This window comes from Arabidopsis thaliana (assembly GCF_000001735.4).
Source record: "Arabidopsis thaliana chromosome 1 sequence".
NCBI lineage: Eukaryota > Viridiplantae > Streptophyta > Magnoliopsida > Brassicales > Brassicaceae > Arabidopsis > Arabidopsis thaliana.
This window is the reverse complement of record NC_003070.9, coordinates 9,486,374-9,504,040: the sequence shown is the minus strand read 5'-3', so window position 1 is coordinate 9,504,040 and position 17,667 is coordinate 9,486,374. Positions and strand designations below refer to the sequence as shown.

The following is a 17,667-nucleotide window of genomic DNA, read 5'->3' as shown; positions in this document are numbered from 1 at the left end:
TGCTAACGTTCATAAAAAGAGTGGAACTCTTTCTTAGTTGAAAAGATTTACCTACTCTTACAGCTTCTCCTTGATTTGCTATCAATACAGAGAGATACATTGAAGAGCCTATCCGAGGTATATAGATATATTTACTGTTTATAGAGTTTTGTTGACAATGACTTTGTTACTAGGGTGTTAAACAATGATAATGATAACGATAACATAGTTATAGTAGCCGAAAGTTTGGCATTTAACGGGATCTAGGACGAGGTTTTTATCATAGGTTTGGAAAAGTATCCACCAACTGAGTAACAGGTTTACAAATTACACATTACTTACTCATCTATTTTGGTACAACATCATATGAACAGAGTAGAGAAAATGGCTGCACATGTGGTTGGGCCAGGGGATCCGAAGAGGTTGACAGAAGAGAGAGAGCACGGTGGATATCTTGAGATTCATGGAGGACTCCTGAGTATTCTCCCACATCTGCCAAAAGATTTAACCAATTGTTTAAGGACTAGAGATCAAATCAACAGATATTTACTCCCTCCACATATTAAAGGACTAGTGAAGAAGTGCATATACCAACCTTCGCCATGAAGTTGAAACTTGGACTTTCCTGCTGGGAACCCACCTGAGGTTTGAGATGTAGAGAACATACGGCTGCTACTAGCAACCAGCTGGTCCTCAGAGCCATTACCTCTCTGGAAGCTCAGAGTAAAGCTTTTTTCCGTTTGTCTAGGCTTTGTATCATAAGTGTTATTACCCCATTCATACATTTCTTCAGATCTCGCGTTAAGGGACACCCCATTCCACAACATATTTGTATGCTGTCTTCGATCTGCAGGAGTAAACACGTTACATTAGATTTCCATGAATGAATTGTGTGTGTATGTGTGAGTGCGTGTGGTAGAGACTGATGGAAAGTCCTGAGGAAATATTGATTACATCAAGTTGCAGTATAGGTTCATACCATACACCCTCTCGGGATTCATTGAAAATACTCCTTGTGGCTTACGACGCCTCGCATTATGATGAGAAAGACGTTTTCGGCAGCTTCGTTTCTTCTCATCAAATTCAGAGACAGCATGGAACCTGAATATTAGAATCATGATCAACTCTCTACCGTATAATATAAATAGGAGCATGTAAAAGTTGATTTGACACAATCAAACTGAATGGGCACTCTACAGTAAAATCTAAAGAGAATGCAACTTAAGAATTATTGAGGCCAGAACATAACCACCGGTTTTACCTGCTACACTGTTGGCAGAACCGACGTTCCAGGCCACTCACGCTAACTTTTGGGCACTTTGAATGCTTTTCGCAGACTTTGTGCTTACGATGATAACCCTTAGCAGATGAGAGATCCAGTTCACAGCCATCAATTTGGCAACGCGGGACTGGCATGCTCTGACCACACAATTTGGATTTCCCAGCGACAACAGATGGAGTTAACAACTTCATAGAAACCGCTGAAATTTCATTATTGTTTCTACCCCAGTATTCTTCAGAGTATGTCCGCTTTCCTAGTTTTAAACAAAGATCTGATTCAGCTGAGGCAACGGATACCTCGAGAGCTGTGGGAGCCTTCACCTGGACAAAGTCTATGTTGCTGCAAGAATCTCCAGGGGAACTTTCTGATGCAAGCTTGCATCGTTTGGCTTCGGGAGATGATGAGTTGATAGAGGTCGACTGTGAGCTTTTCGATACAGCAGTGTGCCAGAAGCTGGTGGCAGAGCCACTACTGACTCTCTCAAGGCCTGAGAAATGTGGAACTATAGATTCAATTCCTTCACCTTTTTCAATTTCCCACTCAGTAGGTAGCTGTTTGCTGTCATCTTCAGTCCTTGACGGATTGGACATGATCAAATGCTCCCAATCCCACTGGGACGAAGATACCATGTTGCAGTCCATTCACGATATGGGTTGATTTCATAGACCTACCACCAGAGCCAGAGCAACAAATCCTACAACAACTACAAGTTTGCAGAACTTTGATTAGTAAATGAGAACAAAAATCATATAAGAAAAGACTAGACAATCAATCCTATATATAACTCTGGCTAGGCAAATAGATACCTTATCGACGACACCCTCAACTACCAATACTATAAGTAAGATAGAAAAAGAAAATTCAAAATTCCAAGGACCAGACAAGGCTTATCAGCGTTTATTGCTCTCACCCTTTTATCATTAACTTGAGCAAGAGAAACTTTTCTATGTTTCACCCAGACCAGCAAAAAGGGCAAGAGAGGAAGGGTATTACTTTTCATCTTCTCATCTCCATCACACAAAAACTAAGTGGCATTTATTGAATTGGTCCTACACTCCTCAAATCAAAAATTTCCCCAAAGTATCTATCAGTAACTTGTCAAGAAACACGATGTACACATTGTAATTGCAAACCCTTCCCTACCCATTCCTCCTTTGTACTTGGAGAAGGTTCCTAACTAACTTCCTCAAAACCAAAGACTAAAAAGCTTACAACTTTACACATTGAATTAACTATATGTCAAAGAAAACGGCAGCAAGCTCAGCCATTAGTGGACCTATCTGCAGCAATAAAGATTGAACGATAAAAAAAGTGACAGTAAGTTAGGTTACGATCCCAATCAAGGTCCCTCCCTCGCAAGCTAGGGTTTTCGATGAAAGCAAATGGTCCCCCCAAACCAATAAGTTCAACTAACTAACGAAGAGATTAAAAAAAGTTACCAATGTTTCAATCAAATTCGTCATTTTGACAAATTCTCTATACCTAGAGACCATTCACCTTGAAGGTAATTTTACTGATTCGTCGATCTATAACTAGTCTAAGAGGCATAAAGCTGAATTTTACAATAAATAACGAAGACGCCCAAATCTAAGAAGCGCAAGTTTTGGAAAAATTTGAGGGAGTAAAGAGTACAAAACCTCAAGTATGAGAGGGCCGAAGAAATCTCCGGACGTCGATGATCGGAGAAGATGCTATTGACTAAGAAATACAGTGAAAGGGACGACCATACACCAAAATCGCCTGAGGAAAATCGAATGAGAGTAGCTCAGAGGAGTCTTTCCCACTATTTTTCTTCAACTGTTTTGCCTTTTTTTGTTTTTTGGGCTTTCGTATTTATTTTGGTGTCTAATTTTTAACTAATACTAGTATATGAAACGAATTATATTTTTACCAACACAGATTCGATTCTATATCGAAATTGGTTATTTATTTCAGGCCTAATATGTAGGTACAATCATATGGACAACAAAATGATGAAATATTTGTAAGTTGTAACTAATTTTAGGCTCTCTAAAATTAGATGTAAAACAAACAAAAAATGCAAGTAACAACATTATAAGTAAGAAAGGTCAAATTTATATTGTTGGATCTTTCTTCATATTCTTATCGGTCGCTAATTAAACATGTAAAAAGCCGCTGAAAAATCGAATTTGTATGTTCAAAACATTAATTCAAAAAGGCTGCAACTCTTTTCATTTGTTAGAGAACCTAGTACCTACCATTCATACCTAGTACAATTCGTGCAAGTTTTAATATCTATAAACCTCTCTTTTACTTTCACAAGTACACTAATACTAATATTTTAGAGTGTCCATCCCCGAGAACATCACAATTAAATGAAAATTTATTAGACGTACGATGAACTGACTAAGATTAGTTTAGGGGAACTATATATTTTAAATTAAATTAAAAGCATTACTAAACATGAAATTATGAGTTTGGTCGATATACCGTTAGTACATAGTACATAACACATAGTACATTCCATTCATTTGTACTTTTAGTACACATGGCTCTTTGATAGACACAAATTTTAGCTTTTGTGGAATTACGTGAGTCTTGTTTGCTGTGATGATGTCAAGAGAAAGTGATACTAAAATATAGTCATGGGGTTTTTACAGTTGGACGAGATTTTTACACATTTTGCTTTGTCATTTTACAAAACGAAGTAAATATGTATTTCCAACTATACCATTATCATATCATCACCAAGAAAATCCAATGTTCTGAGATTCCTCTTCATATCCACCAAAACAATCATATTCAAGAAAAACTATTATCAATCCGAATATTATGAGTCTTCAAGACCATATATGTGCGTTTTTGTGGAAGACCGTGCATCGTTTGAGATGCCACACTCTATGAGCCTGCTTCGAATAATCGAATCCTTAAACTCTCACTAAAAACACGGATCATGTATTCATATCCAATCAAAATCTATCCACCAAAGAACACAATGTTCATGAACGGTCTAGGAAAAACAGTCCGTAAAACCAAGCTCTCTATAAGTTTATAGGTTACTACTACTAGTAGAAAATTAGAAATCTAAAATGGTTGTTTTGGAAATACTGACCCCAAAGAGGTTCGTGCTTTGACTTTCAAACACGTCCGCTAGATTTTCAGTAGTTGACATGACACGTCTGTTTTTTTGTCCGACGAGTCTCAATTCTCGAGCCTTCTCAAGCTCTTAAAATCTCAAATAACGACCCAATTATAGACGGCCACGTAGATATCACACGTCTCAATACCCAATCATAGATGGTCTGTGACGATGTACGTTGTGAGAATAGCAAGACTGAATCTCTTTTTAGGTGGTGAAACACAGATGTAAAAAAGAGAGATATATTGAAATCAAGGAGACAAAAACTTAAGAAAAAAAACCAAAAAAAAAAGAGAGAGGTGAAATTGATTTTCTGCTCGCGATCGTCATTTCAATTTCTAATTAGCTTTCCTGGTGTTTCTTCTCCGGCGTAATCATGGTATGAATGCGATCTCGATCTTTGCCTATAACACTTAATATGGTTTTGTTTTGTCGATTGCATAATGAGGATCTGAATTCATGTTTGATTGGCTTAAGATATGCTTTGCAGCTCCGATCTGAGTCAATATGTGTGGTATTATCAATGATTTTGAATTTTGAGTCGGATTAGCTTTACGTTATGCCAAATTGAAAATTTTAATCTATTGATTAGTTGGAAAAGATGGATCTGTTTTCGAAATTTGAACAGATTAGCTGAGTTCTTATCTGCATTGTGTCTATTGTTCTTATGATTCCGATGCATGGCCGAATTTTACCTGATCTTAGCCCAATTTCTCTGCTAATTTGCACAAATACATGAATTGGTACCCAAATTGGATGCTTTGTTGAATGAAGAGAGATTCTGATTTTAGTAATATGCTGCATGATCTGGAAATAACCATTACTAATGCGCAGAGGCAGATGTATAATGATGCTTCTTATTACTGAATGGGGTTGATTTTAAAAATTGTTGCAGACAACCTCAAAAAGACTAGCAGACAGGAAGATTGAGAAATTCGACAAAAACATTTTAAAGAGAGGATTTGTTCCTGAGACCACCACCAAGAAGGGCAAGGATTATCCCGTTGGTCCCATCCTTCTTGGCTTCTTTGTCTTTGTTGTCATTGGATCATGTGAGTAACCTCTTCTTCTTATTCCAATGCCTAGCTTTACTTGCTCAGAACTTACTACTCTATGTTGAGGGCACCAAATAGCTTCTTAAAGTTAGGCTTCACGCTTCTTGATTTGGACATTGATGTTAGTTCTACAATTTCTTCTTTGTCCCATGATATATAACTCCAGTAACGAGCATAGTCTGGAATCTGAATCATTTGATTATACTTTGTGTATGCGTATGTTACTATATTTGTTAACCTTCTACATGATTTGTTACAGCTCTCTTTCAGATCATTAGGACTGCAACTAGCGGAGGCATGGCATAAACCAAAACACAGTCAAGCTAGAAGAAGCAGTTTTCAAAATGTAGAATCTTCTTCTGTCTCCTTTCTTTTTCTCTCCTTATACTGTAGAATGTGTCAACTTTCTGTTTACTATATCATGTAATGAAGATTATTTGAGTTTTTTATAATCCAAGTATCCAACGCTTAAGTATGTTCTTCAAGTTAGATGCTGTTGTTGTTATGCTTCTGTTCACTTGGTCCGTCAAATACAAAAAGTGTTAAATAGTTCCTTCTGGACTTGTGTACTTTTTATGAAACTTTGCTCACAGGTTTAAGAGGTTCCACACAACCCAAAGTTATTTATTACAATACAGAACGTTTTGTATATTACAGTCTCGAAAATCAAAACCGAAATAAAACAACAAAAAGAAACCAACCGTGTGTGAACCGTTCGAATACAACCTCAAAGCTGGCCAAGGAAATTGTACCAGGAGAAAAGATGATCAAGCCCTAGCTGTAGGGGAGGGATGAAACGCTGTTCCGCAAGCGATCCAAAGTCTTTTCCTCCCACGAGGAACGGTGCAGCCAGGGACCTTGGTCCATTCCCTAGTCACAGCATTGTAGGTTATCAGACGGTTCATCTGTCTGGACCTCAAGGACAATAATATCAGACAACCTTTGTTGCCCAGACAATTCATCCTAATGTGCTTTCCGTAAAACTCCAAGCACCATATGTTTGGCATTCTGTCAACCTCCTTCCACAACAGTGTCATCTTCTGCAGCTCCCATATGCAAACGCAAGTGGCAGCGTTTTTAGTCAGTAGACCCACCAGCATCAACCGCTCTCCGCACGCAGCCAGCGTGTGATCGCTCAGGTCTGGTGGGCCAGGTATAATGAACTGTTTCCATTTCCCAGAGACCATGTCATAGGACAATATCCCTTCGGGATCTGTTAACATGAAGTAAAGTGTGCTGTGGATAGCCACTGGCTGTGACTTAAAGTTGAGCAACACCGGGAGCTTTATGTTGGACGGGATGGTCCCTCGTTTGGTCCACACATTACTCAGGGAATCATAGACTTCGTACTCTCCTTCACATCCAACCCACAAGACCTTATACCCATGACTGGTGGAGTTTCCATTCAGAGTCATTCCTACCGCAACACGAGACCAGACCTTGAACGACCTAGCAGGCAACTCCCTGAAAGACTTGGTAAGCGGGTTGCTCACGTAGAAGTTCCTATGACCAATGTCGAGGAAGCACACTAGACCTCCTGCAGAAGCCATTGGCAAAACAATACTCTTCTTGGGTAGTGCTGGGATAATCGGATGGTGCCATTTCTTCAAAGAAGGGTCGTACACTTGTCCTGAGTTGACATTCTCGTGGGTTATGGTGTAGAACCATGGGATGGTCTGAGGAAGCTCAGTGAAGCATCTGGAGAAGCTATCTGAATCAATAAGAGCATTCCATTTACGGCAAACTGCACGGAACTGGAAAAAAGTAGCCATTGGTAGTCTGGAAACAACGTCTTCAAAGAGATCTTGAGGGAATTCCTGCCATATTTCTTGATCCATGTTCCCACTTATCTCATCTACTTCCGTACATGATTTCCCTTGAGTCCGTTCTTTTCGAGTTCGTTTGACGGGAGGCTTGACAGTTTCTAACATCTTGAAGATCCCAGGCCTCTTTCCACCAGCCATTACAATATCACAACAATCATCAGCAGAAGTATCCTCAATACAGGGCAAACACCATCTGCCATAACAGAGAAAATTTATCTCAGGAAAACAACACAGGATCCTCTTTTCTAAAAAATGAAATCATTCCATTGGAAACAAAGACTTGCCCTTAAACCAACCACAAGTAAGTATACCAGAGAAAAAAGGCAGCAGTAAACCAGCTAACAGAACAACCCTTGTTTAGTCCAAGTATTGGGAACACTACTTATTCAAAAAGGGGCAAATAAATACATACAATTAGATGCTTTTAGAAGTGAAGCTGGAGAGACAACAACATATAAAGGTAAGGAAGGCATTGAGCAGGTAGTTTGGTATTGACCCAATGATGGACTACTAAAAGCACAACAAGACTCGATACAAAATGACAAAAAATTTGGAGGCTTGGTGGCAGCAGTGGAATGGAATGGATTTTAGTAAAGAGATTATTTTTAGCACAATGGCAAAAAATAAATGCACTCTTTGTGACCAAATCGAGTCAATTCATAGATCAATTTTCCTCCTTGAGCTAATTGAAAAGCAACTGAATCAATAGAAGAACTCAACATAAGGGGATTTGCATGATTCTAAGGAACAATCGAAATTGAACCATAAGCCCTAAACAAAATGGAGCAATCAAAAAAGCCCCTAAACCAAAACACATTACGAGGTTGCCCCAAATTGCAAAAATAGGATCGAAACCCATCCCACATAGATCTAGCCACAGAGAAAAAGAGAGAGAAAGATATTCACCCGTTCTGATACTGAGGATGGTGGAGAACCAAAAATGACGGAGAAGAAGACGACAGAGATGAAGAAGAAGAAGGAGGAGGAGGAGAGCCGTTGTGCAAGAGCTCTTGAAGCTGACCGATGAGCTGTCTAAGCATGGCAAGCTCTTCTTCCATGCCCCAAACAAAGAGAGCTTAAGAGAAGAGATCAGTAATGGTAGCAGCAGCCATTTAGCATATCGTCGATATGAAGAAAATGAAGAGCTCTGGGGGTTTGGGGAATTTAACCTCCCACCATCATTCTTCGTCGAGTTCTCTCTTTCTCTTTCTCTCTTAAAACAAAACCATTCCTTTGTATTATCTCTGAATTGTCTTTTTCTCTCTCTCTTTTTTTTTTTGCTTCATCTTTTTCCATGGTCAGTTGGCCCCATATGATTATTTCTTACCAATTATTCCATCCTTCTCTATCTCTCTCTTTTCCACTTTTGCCCCTCTCTTTTTTTTCCTCATTCACTTTATTCTTTTGTACGTTATACTTTTTTTAATACAATTATTCTAAACAACATACACTATAGTTCCATTTTATTGTAATAAAAATAAAAATGTTTCTAACAAGAATAAAACAAAACAATTTTGTAATAAAGAAAGACGCGTGCTTTGGTAATAAATTGGTAATTATGGGTTTTTCTTTTTAATTTATAAAGAGGATCATTGAGGTTGCGGCAATTATACTAAATCATGGTTTCTTCCACCTTTGCTTATGATATATATTTTGTAATTATACAAAGAAGATCTAACTTTTTTTTTTACTTTTAACATATTTAAATTACGGATTTAACGTCCATCATTTTATCTTTTGATACAATTGTGTATCACTGTTTTTACTGCATTTCGGCTTTTTACACAATTGAGTGAGTGAGTAAGTATGAAACCAAATTACTATTATATCACGACTTCATTTATTTTGGAACCAAATAACTCTAGGTAAGAATAAGACAACTTGAATCTTATTTTTGTGTCATCATCGTTAGAAGAAGACTACGAACAACTTGATTCCAAAAGTTTATTTTATTTGTTGTAAGAAAGAAAGAAAGTCACTGAATCAATGTGAATCGAATGTAATAAATTGCATGTGCATAATTTTGCCTTGTTCTCTTTTTCTTTTGGTGTAATAATTATATTTTTCAAAATCATTCCACAGAGAATGTAAAGTAGTCGTAAAGCGTGGGGGTTCATTTTTCTCATCCCATCAAATATGCTTTGTTCAATCATGTCACTTCCATTTAACATTGCAATTACCTATATATTAAAGATTAATCATGATTTAACTCATCATAACCTCTCTCTCTTTGTTTCTTTTTCTCAAACTATTCTTACATATATATGGCCCAACTGCTATAAAGCGGTAAAATACAAGTTATTGGTCAAGAATAAGACTAAAGAGAGATTGTTGTGGTTCAGTTATAAGTATGATTGGTAAAAGATAAAAAGGTAAGTGATTGAATACAATAGTTGATAGATTCTTCAACAATGAACAAGTTTTTCATATCATTTGCCAAGTAAAGCATATAATAAGTTCAAATTCGGATCAAAAGATATATTGACGGCTACTTATCATTATTGTGTCTCCTAACTCTTGGACTAAGTTGTTCACGTCAAGACTCTATCACGGGTACCTTCCACCAACCGCATGGTGTCTCTCCCTACCAATCCATCAGCCGAATCTATTCAACTAAACTCTTCACAGATCAGATCTTTCGTTCACCGAACAATTTGGCCGAGGGAAATAGTTTCACCAATTCAACGTTAAATAGTTTAACGGTGCTTGTATTTGGTATCAAGACAATAGTAAAGAGTGGATATTAGAAAAAGACTCAAAAATTCTTTCAATAACATGTAGTCAACAGAAAGTAGTCACATTCTACAGTATAAGGGAAAAAAAGAGACAAGTCAGAAGAGAAGAAAGTGATGATTCATCAATTTGAGAATTGCAATCTTCCAGCTTGAATGTGATTGGGTTTAAGCCATTCCTCCACTAGTTGCGGTCCTGATGATCTGGAAGAGAGCTGTAACAAAAGCATATACAAGGAAGTTTAATAAACATACACATAGTATAATCAAATCATTCAGATTCCACAAAGAATTTTCAATAAAAGGGGGACAAAGAAGAAATTCTGGAAACCAATGTCTAAATTTGGACTTAAAATCAAGGAGCACAAAGAAGAAGAGGTTACTCACATGATCCAATGACAACAAAGACAAAGAAGCCGAGGAGGATGGGACCAACAGGGTAATCCTTACCCTTCTTGGTGGTGGTCTCAGGAACAAATCCTCTTTTCAATATGTTCTTGTCGAATTTCTCAATCTTCCTGTCTGCTAGTCTTTTTGAGGTTGTCTGCAACAATTTTTAAAATCAACCCTATTCAGTAATACACATTGGTAATGGTTCTCTCCAGATCAACCATATTACTAAAATCAGAATCTCTTTCGTTTACACTCACCAAAGTATTTAATCTGGGCAAAGCCAGGGTAAGATTTGGCCATGCATTTTAAATCAAGAAACAATACATACTATCAAGACAAAAACTCAGCTAATTTGAATAACTACATTTCGAAAACAGATTCAAACTTTTTCGCATCTGTTAGATACAATTCTTTTGGCGTGATGCGAAATTGCCCGTGATTCAACAATATTCAAACATAGATTAAATCATTGATAAGACGATCAAATCCTCAAAATAATGAATTTCACATACTGAATCTGTGAATCAGATCGGAGGTACAAAACACAATTCTAGCTAATATAACATGAATACCGATAATAAGAAACAATCGAGATCGCGGGCTATACCATGATTACACCGGAGAAGAAGCGAAGAATTTCTTTTCTCCTTAGTCTTTGCGCTTTCGTTTTTTTTTTTTTTTTGGTTTGACTAAATTTGTCTTGCTGGTTTCAAAATTATTCTGTCACGGACCTTAAAAGGGATCGGGTACTGCAACTCACCGTGAACGTCGTCACAACCATTCTATGATTGGTTATTGAGACGTATGATGTCCACGTGGCGGTCAGTGATTGGATTCCGATTATTGAAATGCTTGAGAAAAGCCCTCTCATGTTGATGTGGTGGACAAAAATGTGACCTAAAGGTCAATCTGAAAATCTCACGGACGTGTTTAAAAGTCAAACAACCACACTCACGTTTTGGGGTCCACGTTTCTATAGTTCTTCTACGTGAATTTAGTTGGACACAAAACACAACTATTTGAAGACATTCGGTTCTGTTTCTTGATTCGGTCCGATCATTTGGTTTTGGTTCCAATATGCATTGTACGTAAAGAAGGGGAAGAGAAAGTAAAAGCTATCTTCAACTTTATATCACAAAGCCAGTGTATGTATAAGTAGTAATGTCCACTTCCCTATCTTGGACCATGATGATAACAAAGAAACTGCAGCACTGTTCTCTAATACAAGAAGAAATATCCTAAATCATGCACACACACTTTTACACACATACTATGATGCTCTCTTCCCTGTCCAAAGCAACTCTGAATATATTCCAGCTGCTACTCTCATCTACATACCACAAGTTTTGTTGTCTCAATCAGACCAGAGAAAAATGTAGAAAAAAAATTTACAGGAGAAAGTACTGGTCCTAAGTTCTTGGCCTGGTCACACCGGCCTTTCTATATACACTCTTTTTGCAATCGTCAATCTGTTTTTCCTATAAACAAGTTCACATAAGGCGTTACTGTCAGTTGAGAAGACATGTTTTTAGGTGAGTAAATATATAGAGAGGAGGAATATAGGCGGCTTACTACTACTTCAAGATGCATAGGAGACACGAGTTTTTGTGTTTCCTTCGCTGTTCTTCTTCCAGCCCCATCTCCTCTTATGATTCTGTATCTGAAGGCGAATTGAAAAAGCGAGAAACTTCCCTGTACAGCTGCTCTGCTTCAAATGGTTTTGATACATACCCATCCATTCCACACTTCAGACATTCCTCATGCGTTGCTTGGATCACATCTGCCGTCATTGCTAATACCGGAAGATGCCAGCTTGTTTTGTTACCGTTCTCTACTATCAAAGCCTCCCCATTCTTTATTCTCTTGTTCATCTCCTCTTCCATATCTCGTATTCTCCTTGTAGCTTCAAATCTGCAGAAAGACAGGGCAGAAAAACATTTCAATTTTCTTATTACATATTTCGAACTTTTCAAAAAAACTAGTATACCAATCAGGCATACCCATCCATTTCTGGCATCTGAATGTCCATGAAGCAAGCATCAAACTCGTGAGGTGGCTTAAGCAATGAGATTGCCTTTATCCCACTCTCAGCGCAGACCACATCAGCTCCGTACTTTTTCAGAGCTCCCGCTGCCACTCTGAGGTTTACGTTGTTATCATCCACGATTAAAATTTTTCTACCAAGGAGAAGATTCCTGAGAATCAAAGCAGGAGGTCCCTTGTGTTGAGGTGGTTCTCTGATTCCAATACCCAATCCCCTCTGCAAAGTTGCTGCTAGCATACTCGCCCTCAATGGTTTCACTATCACTATTGGAGGATCTATACCGGTGCATAAAGCCTCTGATATTGACGATTCTACTGAGTTTGCTAACAAAATCAACTTAGGAGAAAGGAAAAGAGGGTCTTTCTGTAGCTTTTTAATGAAATCATCTGCTTCCCTATTCCATATTTCTTGCTCTATGAGTATCATATTCACAGTGGTAGTACCAATCTTCAGATAATGTAGAGCCTGTTCAACACGTGGAACTACTTCGACTCGAATTCCAAGACGCTGAAAATGGTACCACGAGACTTTTGCCCTTGCAGGCCTATGGTCCACAACCACAGCTTTCATGCCCCGGAATTCCGAGAATATGGGCTGGTTGTTGTCATTCTTTCTTTCAGCTGGTTGCATCCCATTGGAAAATACAGCAGTAAATGTGAATGTGGACCCAACCTTGGGAGTACTCGAGAATCCAATTTCTCCCTTCATCAGTCCAACTAGACATTTGCTTATGCTAAGTCCAATTCCTGTGCCTCCATGCGTCCTGGATATGGATGGTCCGACTTGCATGAAAGGCGTAAAAATACGGGACTGCGCTTCTACAGGGATCCCTACGCCAGTATCCTCAACTGAGACGATTAGGTTTATATCAGGGGGAGATGGTTCAAAGCTCCGATGCCCGTTGGAGCTGAAAGCTTTAAAGTTTTCCCAGCTCCTCTGCCGGTCTGCAACTGGAAGCCCACTCAGTGTACTTTCCGGAGATGATGCTGTCTCTCCATCGATAGATTCAAATAGCTCATCCACCAAATGAACAGTTACAAAGATGTGTCCTTTCTCAGTGAACTGCCAGAATATATATAAATGATCAGCTCCGTTGATCAACTCGGATGCAAGGAATGGTCAGAAAAAAACATAATAAAAAAGTTTACCTTAATGGAATTACCCATAAGATTTGTGAGTATTTGTCGAAACCTCCCAGGATCACCAATTAACATATCTGGAACACGATCAGATATGTATACTGCCAACTGCGTTCATCAGCAACACTCAAAAAATCAGTAAGAAAGACTTGCTATCAGTTACAACCCTTGCTTTGCAGATCATATAGTAAGTTACCTCCACCCCCTTTTGTTGGGACTTGCTAGAGAAGAGTGACAGGACATCATCTAATATTCCTCTCAAATCAAACCGCACCTCCTCAAGTTCAAGCTTTCCAGATTCAATCTTTGCTTGGTCCAAAACCTCATTTATTAGCGAGACTAAAGCTTTTCCACTTGCCTGTGCGGTCCTAACATAATCCTGTTGCGTAACATCTAACTCTGTGTCCATAAGCATATGCAACATTCCTACACCCCAGATCAAAGTCAACATGAGAATATTTGGTTAAGTTTGTTCTTCAGAAAATATTCATGGGCATAGGTGAGAGAAGGAGGCAACATAGTGGCCATTTCGATACTCACCTAGAACACCATTCATTGGAGTTCTGATTTCATGTGAAACAGTGGCAAGGAACTGCATAAAAAAAAGTTAGATTACAACTCTTCTCTCTGTCATAGAAAGTTTAATATGCTGTGGAAATTTATCAACTGAGGATGATGTATTTACCTGTGACTTTGCAACATCTGCTGCTTCAGCCTTTTTCTTGAGCTGCTTCATTTTATCACAATCTTCTTCAACTTTGTGTATTCGACTAACGGTTGCGTGGATTATATGTGCAACAAGTAACGCAATCACAAGGATACCGAATGATGTCACCATTGATAGCACTGGCCATGGTGGTTTCTGCTTAAATCTACAAAGAGGAAGAAGCTCACAACAAAATGTTAGCACCTGGATTCTTGCAAACAAGAAGAAATTACAGACATATGTATGTGCCAACTGCAAGTACCTGCAACGCATCTCATGCTTTCTCAATGGATCGCCAAAGATTAGTGGACTAACACGTTCCAACCCATCAGCCGACACATTTGTACCATACATGCTAATCGGTTGAGAGTGATTGGTGATATCGTACACATTGACAAGAATCGTTTGCTTGCTAGCCAGCTGTTGAAGCAAGTTTTCTACCAGGGACTCAATGTCAAACACTCCCCCGAGATACCTTCAGGGGCATCAAAAGAGATGAATGAGCAAAAATAATGTTGTAAAACTTATGCGTTATTATTTATTTAGACGCCTATGCTACACACCCGTTAGTAGCCTCAATTCTCTCTTTTGGCGTTGCATTGGAGGGGAGATCTCTCTTGTACACTGCAAATGTCAGGATCACCCCAAGTCTATTTGTCTTTATCAATGGGAAAGGAGCTGTCAAAACCCCTTTACCTGAACTCCTGGCCCGCAAAACGTTTTCACGATCTTCCTATCAAGAGGAATTGAGTGAGAATAAGTATCAGTTAAAACAGTGCTCTAAACTTTAAATAAAATGATCAAAACAACTTAATCGGTAAGCCGAGATTGAAATATGAACTAGCCATGTCGGCAGGATTCGCCCGGTAGTGAGTGTAGACCATGATAGTAAATTACATAAAAACAGTAAAATTAGAACCAGTAAAGAAGCTTACTTTCCCAGACAGCATATCGAGAGAAACAACGTGAGAAACAGTGTCCTGAGCAAAGATGACTGGAGCGTACTCTTCTTGGACAGGGGATGGTTCCAAAGCTTCCAGGTCATAGTCATCCTTGTGAACTGGGTTTTGTTCAAGAGAATACATCTTCCTAATAGTCCAACCTTGTTGCCTCTCGAACTCTTCCCTCTCTGAATGGAGCACCCTCATAGCATAAGCTACCCCGCTAGTAAGAGGCCTCTCAAAGGAAGTTCTATCAGTGTACTCTGAGAATGTTCTCTACACAAAGCTTCTTAATGTTAGTTACTGTTCACTAATACTCAAGAAGATAGGAATCAAGCTACCAAGTGTTAGCTAAATACAAAGACTGTAAGCAACAATCAGCAAAATTGTAAATCCTAACTGAAATTCGAGAGCAAGTTGAATGAAAAAAGCTACCATCATCCAAGGACCGTTCATATACTACACCGTAGGAACAACTTATGTACTACAAGCAAGACTAGATCTCAGGCATCAATCCAAACAGATTAGAAGACAAGAAGATGCGGAATCGAGAATACCTGATCGATAGCAGAAGGAATCTTGCCATGGTGGAAGGTTGAGATCAAGATAGACATGGCTTGAACATGATTCATGCTAACGTTGAACTGATCCTGCAGCATACGAGCTCTCTCATCACACATACTAGCTAGCGTCTCTTTCCTCTTCTCCATAGCTTGCGAGCTAAAGTACCAAAACGTCCAAATAGAGACCAAGACCCAGAAGACAACCCAAACCACCACAAGCTTCCTCCACCACGCCTTGTTGAATTTAACAGAGCCAAGAAACTGATAAGAGAAACTCGGGATCTTGAGTCCGCTGCTAGAGATCTTATTCCAGAACCACATCTTGTTCTTCTTCTTCAACGTAGTCATCTTAGTCTTCTCAAGATCACCGACAGAGCCAACTAAAAGACCAGACTTGTCCTCGATCCCATTATCAACGAACCAAGAAACAAACCAGCAGCATAGCATCCAGAAGAGATGCCCAATCTTGACACCAAACCCTAGCACATGGAACAGACTCATCCACCACTTGAATACACGATCAACCCCCAAGAAACAGAGTGATTGCAACCAGCTCAATTCAACTCAGCAAGAAGCTCTAACAACCAAACAGAAACCATGTACAAAAAGGGACGAATCAGAGAATCAAAAAGGAAGAATTTTTTGGGGTTGGGTATTTAATAATTAATCCTTGTAGGCTTCCCACAAACGAGAAGAGAAAAGGAAAGCTAAGACAGAGGAACGTGTCAGATTAGACAACCCAAAGGCTGAAATTGAGAGATCAAAGTGGTTACTTAATCAAAGATGACGAAAGATAAGAGAGAAGAAAACAAAAACAAAATAAACAAAGGTAGAAACTTTGAACAGGAGCTTAAAGTTTCCAAAGCGAGATTCCTCGAAATCTAAAACAGGAAACTAAAATTCTACAAGGGGAGTACGAAAATTCGCTAGAGCTTGCTCCAATACAACAGAAATCTTTGAGTGTGATGATGATGAGTGAAAGAGAGCGAATAAAGCAACGAGAAGAAGAAGAGGAGCTGGAGACTTGAGTGAATTATCAAATGGAGAAACTTAAGAAAGAGGAGCAGAAGTAGTAGTAGAAGAAGAAGAAGAAGAAGAATCTATCATCGGAAAAGATGAGAAGAATATGGTGGAAGACAAATGTCTGCTTCCTTCTCTCTCTCTCTCTCTCTATTATCTGATTATCTTTCTTTTCTTTTTTCATTCATACTTCCATTAATATATATTTTAATCTTAAGCTGCTTATGTACTCCTAAAAAAAATACAGATAAAATTCAAACACAAAAAATTATATCCTGCTGATGATGATGTTAAAACTCGATTCTAGAAGAAAAATGTTCATAGTTGAGATTCTTTGAGTTTGTTTAGTAAGATCTGATTTTTATAAACAAGTTTAGAACCTCATTAATACTACTATTAATAACACCAAATGATTGGTAAAATAACTTACCTCTATTTATATATAAAAGAAAAAACACTAAACGGCGCAGGCAAAAGAAAAAAAAAGGCTAAAGGGACCCACAAGAAGGGAACAAAGGCATATATGGTCTCAGTTCTCACCCTCCAATAATAAAAATAAAAGGCGTGTTACAATTTATTATTATGAAAATGGTTTTTTTGCAGTAGTTGGTAAAGTGACCAAAATTGTTTGGCCATTTTATCAAAACTAAACTACACAAAAGAATTATACAAGTTAGTTTAACCAAAGCTTCCTTCTTTAGTCAAATAACTCTATATATATAACTCGGTTTGTTTTTTCAATTTCAACATACACTTTCCTTTAAAGAAAAAACAAATGGCTAAAACAAAATACAGAATCATTTATTTTCTTGGTACGTCATCTGTTTTACACGTGTCGATATCTTAAAGCATAATCATTTCATTTTGTTTGCAATTGCTTACATAAA

General features: G+C 38.3%; 5 protein-coding genes across 8 annotated transcripts; 1 reads left to right on the top strand and 4 right to left on the bottom strand.

The window, feature by feature from the left end:
- Window positions 1-17: 17 nt before the first annotated feature.
- Window positions 18-3,149, bottom strand: SPL11 (squamosa promoter-like 11). Of its 4 annotated transcripts, none has more exons than NM_001084135.2 (5): window positions 2,068-3,147; window positions 1,241-1,964; window positions 959-1,080; window positions 575-826; window positions 18-471 (listed from the first exon to the last, which is right to left on the bottom strand). In NM_001084135.2, exons 2-5 carry the CDS (start codon window positions 1,900-1,902, stop codon window positions 326-328), a joined length of 1,182 nt encoding a protein of 393 aa, NP_001077604.1. In that variant the 5' UTR covers window positions 1,903-1,964; window positions 2,068-3,147; the 3' UTR covers window positions 18-325. The 4 variants fall into 4 exon arrangements, with proteins under 4 accessions (NP_001077604.1, NP_001077603.1, NP_564280.1 ...); NM_001084134.2 differs by having other exon boundaries at window positions 2,172-3,147; NM_202191.2 differs by having other exon boundaries at window positions 127-471; window positions 2,899-3,149.
- A 1,252-nt stretch (window positions 3,150-4,401) lies between these two features.
- Window positions 4,402-6,041, top strand: AT1G27350 (Ribosome associated membrane protein RAMP4). The gene is made up of 3 exons (NM_102497.2): window positions 4,402-4,740; window positions 5,257-5,413; window positions 5,676-6,041. The coding sequence occupies exons 1-3, from the start codon at window positions 4,738-4,740 to the stop codon at window positions 5,720-5,722; spliced, it is 207 nt and encodes a 68-aa protein (NP_564279.1). The 5' UTR covers window positions 4,402-4,737; the 3' UTR covers window positions 5,723-6,041.
- LCR (Galactose oxidase/kelch repeat superfamily protein) lies at window positions 5,956-8,697 on the bottom strand. The gene is made up of 2 exons (NM_102496.4): window positions 8,149-8,697; window positions 5,956-7,435 (listed from the first exon to the last, which is right to left on the bottom strand). Exons 1-2 carry the CDS (start codon window positions 8,298-8,300, stop codon window positions 6,184-6,186), a joined length of 1,404 nt encoding a protein of 467 aa, NP_564278.1. The 5' UTR covers window positions 8,301-8,697; the 3' UTR covers window positions 5,956-6,183.
- A 961-nt stretch (window positions 8,698-9,658) lies between these two features.
- On the bottom strand, window positions 9,659-11,192 carry AT1G27330 (Ribosome associated membrane protein RAMP4). The gene is made up of 3 exons (NM_102495.5): window positions 10,975-11,192; window positions 10,362-10,518; window positions 9,659-10,189 (listed from the first exon to the last, which is right to left on the bottom strand). The coding sequence occupies exons 1-3, from the start codon at window positions 10,975-10,977 to the stop codon at window positions 10,143-10,145; spliced, it is 207 nt and encodes a 68-aa protein (NP_564277.1). The 5' UTR covers window positions 10,978-11,192; the 3' UTR covers window positions 9,659-10,142.
- Window positions 11,193-11,408: 216 nt separating this feature from the next.
- On the bottom strand, window positions 11,409-17,152 carry HK3 (histidine kinase 3). Its single transcript, NM_102494.4, has 11 exons — window positions 15,755-17,152; window positions 15,192-15,473; window positions 14,820-14,989; window positions 14,519-14,731; window positions 14,236-14,422; window positions 14,091-14,142; window positions 13,747-13,976; window positions 13,560-13,658; window positions 12,368-13,473; window positions 11,940-12,278; window positions 11,409-11,845 (listed from the first exon to the last, which is right to left on the bottom strand). The coding sequence occupies exons 1-10, from the start codon at window positions 16,259-16,261 to the stop codon at window positions 12,014-12,016; spliced, it is 3,111 nt and encodes a 1,036-aa protein (NP_564276.1). The 5' UTR covers window positions 16,262-17,152; the 3' UTR covers window positions 11,409-11,845; window positions 11,940-12,013.
- Between the last annotated feature and the right edge of the window lie 515 nt (window positions 17,153-17,667).

Excerpts from the sequence above, each read along its gene's own strand:
- LCR (NM_102496.4), bottom strand. The coding sequence starts at position 8,300 with ATGGAAGAAGAGCTTGCCATGCTTAGACAGCTCATCGGTCAGCTTCAA. Across the intron at positions 7,436-8,148 it reads CATCCTCAGTATCAGAACGG|ATGGTGTTTGCCCTGTATTG; the intron begins GTGAATATCTTT and ends CTGTTATGGCAG.
- SPL11 (NM_202191.2), bottom strand. The coding sequence starts at position 1,902 with ATGGACTGCAACATGGTATCTTCGTCCCAGTGGGATTGGGAGCATTTG. Across the intron at positions 1,081-1,240 it reads TTCTGCCAACAGTGTAGCAG|GTTCCATGCTGTCTCTGAAT; the intron begins GTAAAACCGGTG and ends TCTAATATTCAG. Across the intron at positions 827-958 it reads GAATCCCGAGAGGGTGTATG|ATCGAAGACAGCATACAAAT; the intron begins GTATGAACCTAT and ends TTACTCCTGCAG.
- AT1G27330 (NM_102495.5), bottom strand. Across the intron at positions 10,190-10,361 it reads CTTTGTTGTCATTGGATCAT|CTCTCTTCCAGATCATCAGG; the intron begins GTGAGTAACCTC and ends CTTTTGTTACAG.
- AT1G27350 (NM_102497.2), top strand. Across the intron at positions 5,414-5,675 it reads CTTTGTTGTCATTGGATCAT|CTCTCTTTCAGATCATTAGG; the intron begins GTGAGTAACCTC and ends GATTTGTTACAG.
- HK3 (NM_102494.4), bottom strand. The coding sequence starts at position 16,261 with ATGAGTCTGTTCCATGTGCTAGGGTTTGGTGTCAAGATTGGGCATCTC. Across the intron at positions 14,423-14,518 it reads AAGCATGAGATGCGTTGCAG|ATTTAAGCAGAAACCACCAT; the intron begins GTACTTGCAGTT and ends TCCTCTTTGTAG. Across the intron at positions 12,279-12,367 it reads CAGATGCCAGAAATGGATGG|ATTTGAAGCTACAAGGAGAA; the intron begins GTATGCCTGATT and ends GTCTTTCTGCAG.